The sequence below is a fragment of the Anser cygnoides genome, chromosome 30 (assembly GCF_040182565.1).
Source record: "Anser cygnoides isolate HZ-2024a breed goose chromosome 30, Taihu_goose_T2T_genome, whole genome shotgun sequence".
Lineage (NCBI taxonomy): Eukaryota > Metazoa > Chordata > Aves > Anseriformes > Anatidae > Anser > Anser cygnoides.
In genome coordinates this window covers 2,829,794-2,841,662 of record NC_089902.1, presented here as the reverse complement: position 1 = coordinate 2,841,662, position 11,869 = coordinate 2,829,794, and the positions used below count along the sequence as shown (strand labels likewise).

Genomic DNA, 11,869 nt, shown 5'->3' with positions numbered 1-11,869 from the left:
TTCTCTTGGCCTTTCCAAGTCATTTCTGCCAATGAGTTGGCATATGAGGATGGTGCAGTCTATACAAACTTCCACCACATGGGTCATGTACACTTTACTTCATCAGGATCTTTGGATAGTTGTTCATTGGCTAGATTTTTATATATCACCTCCAGCATGACTAATTCCATCAGGCACCAGATACCCAACTCCATTGTCGTCCGCTTGCCTGGTTGACATACAAGATCTTCCTTCAGGGGTTACCTTTCCTTCACACCTGACAGGAGTATGTTCCTTCTGCCCATTTTCCAATTGTTTGTCAGTCACCCCTTCCCTAGAGGGGGATCCCAGCTGCTTTGCATCCCTGCCCTCTAATTCCAGGCTATTGGCCCCTTTCTCCCAGCAGCCAGGTGGCAATGTGCTCACTTAGATGGTGGCTGAAATCTTTCCACAAATCTCCTAGCTCACCCTGGAATAGAGATGCTGTGGTTACTGATGTTGTTATGATCTCTTTCTCTTTGCCCTCCTGCTTCCACGATGGCCCAACTTTACCGTAACATTCCACGTCTTCTTCCTCCTGTCTTGTCTGGGTAGGAGTTTCTTTCCTTTTTAAAAACCCTGACTTTCACATTCATTGTTTTCTCTTGCATATAGGAGCAATCAATAGTGGCACAGGTTGGTTCTCTGGCCCAGCCCTGAAGCCCATCACAGCCGTTGGAGTGGCTGCAGGGCCTGTTGCAGGAGTTGCTGGGGCTGCAGGGCCCATCACAGGACTTGTTCAGGCTGCATGGCCTGTTGCAGGGGTTTGGAGTGGTTGCACGGCCCATTGTAGGAGTTGCTGTGGCTGCAAGGCCATTAAGAGGAGTTGCAGCGGCTGTGGGTCCTGTCGCAAGGGTTGGAGTGGCACTGACTGCAGCTCAGTAAGCACAGGCCAAGTTGCACATTGCGGTGATTTGTGTCTCTTTGGAATTGCCAGGCTGATGACAACCCTTTTTCAAGCATTTCACCATTTTTTCTAGAATTCTGCACTTGTTCAGGAATGAAGTTCCAAAGCACTGGAGGTGCCCACTGATCAAGGTGCCTGCTCATATCCTCCCACAATCCCTGCAACACTTAACTCTCCTGCCTTGGGGCAGATCTCTGGAGGGCATTATTAATAAGTTGGTTAATGTTAAACAAAGCCTGAAACAAATTCAGGATACATCACAATGGGAACATGCAGGTTTGACCATCCCAAGGATATTCAAAGCTTTGAAGAGTTAGTGTAAGTATCCTGGAGGAGAAGGAGGAGATGAAGGAGAAAGGGAGAGTGAAGAAGTGGGCAAAGGTGTCCCCCCATTGCCCTCTTGGTGTCCTTATCTACCAGCTCTGGGGGCTGAGTACCAGGGGAACAAATGGTCCAGCTGATAAAGACTGAGGCAAAGAAGTCATTAAGTAACTCAGCCTTTTCCTCATCACTTCTAACTAGGCTTCCTCCCACGTCCAATAAAGGTTGAAGACACTTCTTAATCTTCCTTTTAAATTTTTTATTTATTTATTAATAAAAACTTTTTTATTGTCTTAGAAACTAATAGCCAGACTGAGCTAGAGTAGAGCTTTAGCCCTTCTAACTTTGCCTTGCACAGCCTCACAACATTTAGGACACCGCTCCAGACAAACTGACAGCATGCCTGAGAAGGAAGCACAGAAGAGGTGGAACCTTGCAGCCCTCCATCCCCTGCCCTTCTGTGACTCTGTGCTGCAGTTCCATTCAGCTGGTTACTCCTGTATTATCCAAACTTCCCTGCAGCTCCTGATGCTGCTGTCTTGTCAAATATAGCACAATTACGGTGAGTCATCTGCACACAGACATTAACAGCTGACAGAATGGAGTGTCTGTCTAGGGGCAAATTGAGAAACTACATGAATTTGCCTACAGAAACCTCTTGACAGCCACAGGAGGAGTGAGGTTGTGCAATGGAGGAAGAGGAACCCCACACATCAGGGCAGACTGGGACCCTGCTGAGTGAGCAGTGCCCAGGAGATGGAGGGCCTGGGCACCACGAGGGATGCCATACGAGCAGTGGTGCTGCTCCCCAGGAACCAGGACACCTTCCTACAGAGCTGCCTTACGAGGAGCATGGCCACCAAGAAGATCTGAGGTATCAGACTCAGCTCAGATCTGCTGTGACACCACAGGGACAAGGGTCTACAGCCATCAGGGAAAGATGTGCAGCTTTGAGAGTGCCTAGGTTAGCCTGGTGTGGAGAGCAGCAAGGGCTGTGACAAGGCAGCAAGTCCCAACAGGACCCAGGTCTTTGTGTCCATGGCTCTGGCTGTTGTCTCTGCCACTGAGGCCCAGGAGGAGACAGCTTATCGTGAAAGCACCAGGGCCTCATTGCCTCCTCGCCCCCACCCAGGAACCAGGCAGGGCTCGTACCATTCTCCTGCACTTGGCCATGCACATCCCCATCTCCTACTGCCCCACGAAGAGCCCTGAGCAAGGTGTGACAGGAACAGATCTCCCTTCCAGGGTTCCAGGGGACAAGGCCTGGTCCTTTTCTTCAGTGGAACACATCCAGTTTTCCTACACATCAGGGTCACCTTCACATTGCCTTTGTCTCCTTGTCCTCACTGCCTCCAATGCTCTGCTCTAACGAGCTCCAAGGGAGGCTGTGTCAGTGCTGGCCCTCAGGGGGACACTGCAGGAAACTTGCCTCTGACTTGGACTTGTTGAGAGATGTCTTCAATTGTCTCCCAGTGCCTGAGCTTCATGGGCTCCTCACCAAAGCTCCCCGAGGGGGGATTACAATACCTTGGGCTAGGCTGGGCTCGTGGGACAGAGAGAGCTCGTGGCAAGAGGGCCCTGGTGCAGAGAGACAGCTGTGCCCAGGAGCAGCTCCTGTGCACAGCGCAGCAGGGCTGGGGGCTCTGACCGCAGCTGGCACGGGGAGAGGAGAGAAGGAGAGAGGGCTTGGAGGCAGTGAGGAGCGCAGCAACAGAGGGCAGCGTGTGGCAGGACAGATCTGCAGGCTCTTGGCACCATGAGTCTCTGGCAGCAGGGCCATGCAGGTGGGGTTGCCAGAGGGGTCTTCTACAGCTGGCACATCCGATGACTGACAGCATTTGTTGGGATAGTTGTCTCTCTGTTTCTCCAGCAAAGTGTAGAAGAAGTTATAGAGAATGGCATAAGAGGAAATTTCCAGAGGAGGACTGAGGCTTGGTTTATCTGAAAGGAAAAGATTTTTTGGACTTTGTTCTTTCATATTCCTGCAGTGGAGGGGAATCTGAATAAATCTGAGCACACAGCTTGTGGGATGGAACCTGTGAGCGTGTATGGGTAGGAGACGTGGGGACACAGAAGCGGCTCCCAGCAGGGACACGGGCAGGCAGCAGGGACATGGGCAGGCGGTCAGAGGGAGCTGCTGCCAGAAATGCTGTGCGAGGGAGGGCTCAGACACCTCCCTGCCAGCCCCTGCAGGGCAAGGATTCGCCTTCCCTGGGACACCATCTGCTCTCCTCTGCCACCAGCACAGCCTCTGCCCTCAAGCCCCCGCTGTCCCCAGCAGGAGCTGCCTCCTCTGCAGGCAGAGCTGCAGCCCAGGAGGGTGTGCTGAGTGTCCGTCTGTCCCTCCCTGGCCTCGCCTCCCCTGGCAGCAGCACGCTGCCATTCCTCCTGGCTTCTCCACCTGGCCGTGCTGCTGCTGCTCTTGTTCCCAGGCTGCCTGGGGATGGGGGTTTCACCTGCCCATGGAGTGAGCCCTTGGGGTGCTTGGGGGAAGGGGAGTACGGGGACAGGGTGAGGGGTCTGGAGATGGGCACTTGGAGCCTGGATTCCTCTGCTCTCAGCAGCATCCAGGTTTTTTTGAGGTGCACTTCTGAGTGCAACTGCCCTGTAGATCAAAGAAATGCCCGCAGAGGGCAGCTGATAGCAGGACTGATGGACTTAGGGCCTTAACACTCTAAAGGACTCTGGGTTGTGCAGTGCCTTTGTCTCTGAGTATCCAGAGGGTCTTACTTGGAGTGCAGGACTGATGCCTGGACTTCTGACTTAAAAGCAGCCTTCAGGTGTCTTGGGGCAGCTAGAATAAAAAATACAACAACAACAAAAAAATCCCAACAGCACTCCTGAGCAGTTGGTTTGAATGTTAGCCAAACTGGGGCAAATGTCTTTGGTATTAGGAGTAAAGTAAAGCTGAGATAACACCAAATTCCTCTTTATGTCTGGCTGTAGGACAGGACTGACTCTTCCATTGCCCACAGCAAAGTCTCCTGCTCCCAGGGACACCCTAAGGCAGGACCAAGTAGAACTCAGGAAAGGGACCTGCCATATGCCTGCCTGGATGTGGAGAATCATTTGGGGAGGTTTAAATGAGAAATGGTAGGAGTTTTCCTCTGCTAAGTCGGTTGTACATTATGAATGTCTTCCTATTCTTTGAGCAGAACCCAATGCCTCTAAACAGCAGATGTCCAACAGAAGCTCCATCACCGAGTTCCTCCTACTGGCATTCGCAGACACGCGCGAGCTGCAGCTCCTGCACTTCGGGCTCTTCCTGGGCATCTACCTGGCTGCCCTCCTGGGCAACGGCCTCATCCTCACCGCCGTCGCCTGCGACCACCGCCTCCACACCCCCATGTACTTCTTCCTCCTCAACCTCGCCCTCCTCGACCTGGGCTGCATCTCCACCACTCTGCCCAAAGCCATGGCCAATGCCCTCTGGGACACCAGGGCCATCTCCTACCAAGGGTGTGCTGCACAGGTCTTTTTCTTTCTCTTCTTTATATCAGCAGAATATTTTACTCTTACTGTCATGTCCTACGACCGCTACGTTGCCATCTGCAAGCCCCTGCACTACGGGAGCCTCGTGGGCAGCAGAGCTTGTGCCCAGATGGCAGCAGCTGCCTGGGGCAGTGGCTTTCTCAATGCTGTCCTGCACACGGCCACTACATTTTCCCTGCCCCTCTGCCAAGGCAATGCTGTGGACCAGTTCTTCTGTGAAATCCCCCAGATCCTCAAGCTCTCCTGCTCAGAGTCATTTCTCAGGGAGGTTGGGCTTATTGTAGTTAGTGTCTGTTTAGTATTTGGCTGTTTTGTTTTCATTGTGCTGTCCTATGTGCAGATCTTCAGGGCAGTGCTGAGGATGCCCTCTGAGCAGGGCCGGCACAAAGCCTTTTCCACGTGCCTCCCTCACCTGGCCGTGATCTCCCTGTTTGTCAGCACTGCCGTGTTTGCCTACCTGAAGCCCCCCTCCATCTCCTCCCCATCCCTGGACCTGGTTGTGGCAGTTCTGTACTCTGTGGTTCCTGCTGCCATGAATCCCCTCATCTACAGCATGAGAAACAAGGAGCTCAAGGATGCATTGAGGAAACTCTTTGGATACATGCTTCTTCATCAATAATAATGGGCACAAGGTCCTAACAGGACACTTTATTTTTTTCTTTTTTTTTTTTTTCTTTACTGAGTAAGTGTTAGGACAGTCTTACTTTACTTTTATACTATTTTATGAACCTTGCGATTTTCATTCAGAAATGATCTATTTAATATCCTGTGATCTATTTAAAATCCTATGTTTTTATCATTCTATTTTATTTTTCAACCAACTATCTCATGTACTTATGGAAGTGGGCTTCCAGTTTAGATAAAGACAAAAAAGAATCGAGAAGAAATTACCTGGTCTGAGAAGATCTGAGTTATCAGACTCACCTCAGATGGGGTGAGACACCACATGGACAAGGGCTGCAGCCAGCAGAGAAAGATGTGCAGGTGCGGGAGTCCCTAGGACAGCCTGGTGTGGAAAGTATGAAGGTTTCTACCAAGGCTGAAAGTCCCAACAGGACCCAGGGCTTTATGTCCATGGCTCTGGCTGTTTTCTCTGCCCCTGAGGCCCAGGAGGAGACAGCTTATCGGTAAAGCACCAGGGCCTCATTGCCTCCTCGCCCCCACCCATGAACCAGGCAGGGCTCGTACCATTCTCCTGCACTTGGCCATGCCCATCCCCATCTCCTCCTGCCCCACGAAGAGCCCTGAGCAGTGTGTGAAGGGAAAGGATCTCCCTTCCCAGGGGCTGGGGGTCAAGGCCTGGCCCTTGTGCTTGGTGAAACACATCCAGATTTCCTACACATCAGGGTCACCTTCACACTGCCTTTGTCTCCTTGTCCTCACTGCCTCCAATGCTCTGCTCTAACGAGCTCCAAGGGAGGCTGTGTCAGTGCTGGCCCTCAGGGGGACACTGCAGGAAACTTGCCTCTGACTTGGACTTGTTGAGAGATGGCTTCAATTGTCTCTCAGTGCCTGAGGTTCGTGGGCTCCTCACCAAAGCCCCCCGAGGGGGGATTCCAATGCCTTGGGCTGGGCATGTGGTGCTGAGCTGGGCCAGGCTCGTGGGACAGAGAGAGGTCGTGGCAAGAGGGCCCTGGTACAGAGAGACAGCTGTGCCCAGGAGCAGCTCCTGTGCACAGCGCAGCAGGGCTGGGGGCTCTGACCGCAGCTGGCACGGGGACAGGAGAGAAGGAGAGAGGGCTTGGAGGCATTTGGCAGTGGGAGGATGCTGGGAGCTGCCTGCAGGAGAAATCTGCACAGCCCTTGACAAGGTACGTCTCTGGCTGCAGGGCCATGCAGCTGCACGTCCTGGAAGGGTCTCCTGCTGGGTCTTGTTTCTGGGAGGGCAGTGGGCAGTGCAGTAGGCTTTGGGAGTCCTGCTGGATGGCACTGCGAGGTGAGGAAGTTTAGCCCAAGCCCCTTGGAGTGTCGTAATCCAGCTGCCTCCAGTCAGCCAAGAGTGCGTGGCCAAGCCTTCTTCAGACAATGAAGGGGATGGAGATGTGATATTGGGACGTCCAGCTTGTGCATATTCTTGTCTGTCTGTGGGGTGTTCTTCTGGTCTGCAGGCTGCTCTCCAGCAGGATGCTGCTCTCTCGTGGCATCCTTGTGTTATCCAGGTGCCCCGAGGAGGAGACACCTCCGTGCTAAGACCATGTCCGTGCTCCTGGATGGCTGTCTGAGGGCAGCTGGAGTGAGGCCTCTGCAGCCCTGGTGAAGAGGGAAAAGCTGAGATCCTGCTCATGCAAGACAAGGTGAGGATCCTGTCCAGATGCACTTGGTGTGGGGCTTCTCTGCTCTCAGCTGTCGGTAGTTTCTTCTCATGGGAACAACGAATAGATTGTTCCTCCTAAACATTACAGGCGTAGCTACCAGAAAATGAAAAAAATATATGTCCCTTGTTCGACACAGTCGTTGGATACATTCTTTGAAGCAACACTGCGAAGCTCGTGGTCGGACCAGTGGACTGAACTTGAGTTTCTCCCATGTTCCTGCCTCCCTCCTGCTGCACAGCAGGAAGGACTCCTCTGGAGCCCACAGCAGCCCCTGCTCCCAGTGCCACTCTCAGCCAGCACCAGCCGCAGCTCAAGCAGGAGAACTGCAGAAAGGTTCTCCTGCAAAGAGAGAGTCTTGGGCTGGCGGTGCTCTAAGAGTTGCAATAGGTTTTCCTCAGAGATGTCTGCTCTAACTTTTTTCTGCCTTATCCTCTTCAACAGACAGCTGTGTCCAGAGTCAGGAAATGGCCAACAGCAGCTCTGTGAGCGAGTTCCTCCTGCTGGCATTCGCAGACACGCAGGAGCTGCAGCTCCTGCACTTCGGGCTCTTCCTGGGCATCTACCTGGCTGCCCTCCTGGGCAACGGCCTCATCCTCACCGCCGTAGCCTGCGACCACCGCCTCCACACCCCCATGTACTTCTTCCTCCTCAACCTCGCCCTCCTCGACCTGGGCTGCATCTCCACCACTCTCCCAAAAGCCATGGCCAATGTCCTCGGGGACACCAGGGCCATCTCCTATCAGGGATGTGCTGCACAGGTCTTTTCCTTTCTGTTTTTTATATCAGCAGAATTTTATGTTCTCACTGTCATGTCCTACGATCGCTATGTTGCCATCTGCAAGCCTCTGCACTACGGGAGCCTCGTGGGCAGCAGAGCTTGTGCCCAGATGGCAGCAGCTGCCTGGGGCAGTGGCTTTCTCCATGCTGTCCTGCACACGGCCACTACATTTTCCCTGCCCCTCTGCCAAGGAAATGCTGTGGACCAGTTCTTCTATGAGATCCCCCAGATCCTCAAGCTCTCCTGCTCAGGTTCAGACTACCTAAAGGAAGTTAGACTTCTGGTGGTTAGTGCATGTTTAGCATTTGGTTGTTTTGTTTTCATTGTGCTGTCCTATGTGCAGATCTTGAGGGCCGTGCTGAGGATGCCCTCTGAGCAGGGCCGGCACAAAGCCTTTTCCACGTGCCTCCCTCACCTGGCCGTGATCTCCCTGTTTATCAGCACAGCCATATTTGCCAACCTGAAGCCCCCCTCTATCTCCTCCCCATCTTTGGACCTGATGGTGGCAGTTCTGTACTCGGTGGTGCCTCCAGCAGTGAACCCCCTCATCTACAGCATGAGGAACCAGGAGCTGAAAGCCACACTGAAGAAACTGATTCTAGTTGTAGTATTTACTTAGTAAGGAACTGTCTGTCTCTCTTTTCTAGTTTAACTCAAGTTAATCTCAGGCAGGTTGTGACCGTTAGGTGTAGCATTTGTCCTGTTTTCAGTTATGACAGAGTTAATGTTCCTCCTAGTAGCTGGTAGGGTGCTATGTTTTGGATTAGGATGAGAAGAGCGCTGATAACATGCTGATGTTTTAATTGTTGCAGAGCAGTGTTTACACCAGGCCAAGGACTTTTCAGCTTCTCGCTCTGTCCTGCCAGCGAGCAGGCTCGGGGTGCAGCAGGAGCTGGGAGGGGACAGACCCAGGACAGCTGACCCCAACTGGCCACAGAGGTATTCCATACCATCTGGTGTCATGCTGAACAATTAATATAGGGGGGCTGGGTGCGGTGGGGGGGCTGGCTGCTCAGGGATAGTCTGGGCATCAGTCAGCGGGTGGTCAGCAATTGCATTGTGCATCACTTGTTTGTAACATTATTATTATTGTTATTATTATCCTTTTTTACCTGTCCTAATAAATCCTTTTCTATTTATGTCAACCCACAAGTTTTCATTTCTTTCTTATTCTCCCCCCCCATCCTAGAGAGGGAGGGGGAATGACGAGCGAACCTCTACAATGATTTCGTAGAGGCAAGAGGCTTCACGTAACATTGATGCTGCTTTAACACTAAATTGAAACAATGATGTAAGGCCGTTACACAATTTTAAAGAGTAACCTAAATCCCTAAACCTAAATGCTACTCCAACACCCTGACAGGAATCCACTAGTTTAATGCTTGAACTCAAAGTATTCCATGAAGCAAAACTCAGCCCATAGCCCTTACCCTTGCCTTTACTTTTGTGCTCACCCTAATTCCTGCCCTTAACACTCGCATTACAATCCTCTATTAAACCTAGACTTCTAGGCAGACGTAGAACAAAAAACTATTCCACAAAGCTTGCCCATAACCTAACCACAGACCTGACACCACAAGCAGACCAACACATTTGCTAAATTTCTAACCCAGAAAAGTGAGCCTTAGCCCCAAAGAGACTAGAGAGGTCAGCTCTGCCTCAGGATCTCCTGCCCCAGCAGGAGGAATGTGACTGGGGCAGTGACTGGGAGGTCACTTCTGTCTCTGCAGCTGATAGGGCAGCAGCAGGAACGTGTCACGCAAAGGGACTGTGAGGTGCCTTGTGTCTGGAGGTGGCAGGTCAGCCTTGGCTTCTCCCTGGGATGGGCACTTTGGGGCTGACATCTGCCAGTGGCCCTGCTAGGCCAGCAGAAGGCCCCTGCTTGGCATGCTGCCTGTGGGATCCCCTCTGCCTCCATCCCCAGGAGGACCCAGACACAAAGAAGGCCCGCAGAGGGCTTGTCCTGTCCCTTCTGCTTGAGTCCAGGACTGGACAGCAGGAGGCCCAAGGCTTGGCTGTGTCTAGCCAAGAAGCTGCAAGGCCAGCAGCAGGCCCAGGCCTTGGGAGATGCTGCTGAGGTGACTTCTGTGTGCTTGGCTGACAGGCCGCAAGGAGCCTGATGGGTTGGGATGCCTGCTTCAGGAGTGGTTTCCGCCCTGATGGAGCTTTCTTTGGTAGTAGGAAAGAGCAGGAGAGAAAAAGGTGCCACAGAATTCACTTTGGAATGTTGGCACTCACCATGAGGAGGAGGAAAAGTCCAGGGGAACAACTGGTCTTGCTGCTAGAGACTGAGGCAAAGAAGACATTAAGTGCCTCAGCCTTTACCTCATCTCTTGTCACCAGGTTTACCCCCACATCCATTAAAGGATGATGAGTCTTCGTAATCCTCCTTTATTAAAGTGTTTATATAAACGGTTTTAATTGTCTTTGACAGTAGTAGACAGATTGAGCTCTAGCAGCGCTTTGGCCCTTCTAACTTTGACCTGCACAGTCCCATAACATTCAGGACACAGCTCCAGACAAACTGACAGCATGCATGAGAAGGAAGAACAGAGGAGGTGGAACCTGGCAGCCTTCCATCCCCTGCCCTTCTCTGACTCTCTGCTGAAATTCCATTCAGCTGGTTACTCCTGTGTTATCCAAACCTTCCTGCAGCTCCTCATGCCGCTGTCTTGTCAGAGAAAGCACAATCACACGAAGGTTGAACTGTCTGCCTGCAGATGTTACCAGCTGACAGAAGGGAGCATCCATGTGGGAGAACCTTGAGAAACTGCAGGATTTTGCCTACGGAAACATCGTGGCATTTACAAGGAGAAGAGCCCAGTCCTGCACCAGAAGAACAATAACCCCACACATCAGGGCAGGCTGGGACCCTGCTGAGTGAGCAGTGCCCAGGAGGAGGAGGGCCTGGGCACCACGAGGGATGCCATACGAGCAGTGGTGCTGCTCCCCAGGAACCAGGCCAGCTTCCTACAGAGATGCCTTACGAGGAGCATGGCCACTAAGACAATCTGAGTTATCAGACTCAGGTCAGATCCTGTGAGATACCACATGGACAAGGGTCTGCAGCCAGCAAGAAAACAGGTACAGGTCTGGAAGTCCCTAGGACAGCCTAGTGTGGAGAGCAGCAAGGGCTGTGACAAGGCTGAGAGTCCCAACAGGACCCAGGGCTTTGTGTCCATGGCTCTGGCTGTTGTCTCTGCCACTGAGGCTTAGGAGGAGACAGCTTATCCGTAAAGCACCAGGGCCTCATTGCCTCCTCGCCCCCACCCACGAACCAGGCAGGGCTCGTACCATTCTCCAGCACTTGCCCATGCACATCCCCATCTCCTCCTGCCCCACGAAGAGCCCTGAGCACTGTGTGAAGGGAAAGGATCTCCCTTCCCAGGGGCCAGCGGTCAAGGCCTGGCCCTTGTGCTTGGTGAAACACATCCAGTTTTCCTACACATCAGGGTCACCTTCACACTGCCTTTGTCTCCTTGTCCTCACTGCCTCCAATGCTCTGCTCTAACGAGCTCCAAGGGAGGCTGTGTCAGTGCTGGCCCTCAGGGGGACACTGCAGGAAACTTGCCTCTGACTTGGACTTTTTCAGAGATGGCTTCAATTGTCTCTCAGTGCCTGAGGTTCGTGGGCTCCTCCCCACAGCCCCCCGAGGGGGGATTCCAATGCCTTGGGCTGGGTGTCTGGTGCTGAGCTGGGCCGGGCTCGTGGGACAGAGAGAGCTCGTGGCAAGAGGGCCCTGGTGCAGAGAGACAGCTGTGCCCAGGAGCAGCTCCTGTGCACAGCGCAGCAGGGCTGGGGGCTCTGACCGCAGACACCCAGGCAGAAAGGGATTCCAGGCAGCCTGCAGGGTGCGGGAGGAGGAGAGCTCAGTGCAGGAGAAACCTTCACAGCCCTGCACACGGTAAGTCTCTGGCTGCAGGACAGTGCAGGGGAGGTTCCTGGAAGGGGCTCCTGGGTCCGGAACATCTCTGCCTGGCCAGGAGCTGCCAGGATGTCTCTCGTGGCTTGTGCAGTGCAGAGGAGAAATTGCTGCAG

The 11,869-nt window shown here is 53.0% G+C and overlaps 1 protein-coding gene across 1 annotated transcript; it reads left to right on the top strand.

Annotated features, from left to right (window-relative positions):
* The first annotated feature begins 4,424 nt into the window (after nucleotides 1–4,424).
* LOC136787681 (olfactory receptor 14A16-like) lies at nucleotides 4,425–5,357 on the top strand. Its single transcript, XM_066984995.1, has one exon. The coding sequence runs from the start codon at nucleotides 4,425–4,427 to the stop codon at nucleotides 5,355–5,357; it is 933 nt and encodes a 310-aa protein (XP_066841096.1).
* The last annotated feature ends 6,512 nt before the right edge of the window (nucleotides 5,358–11,869 follow it).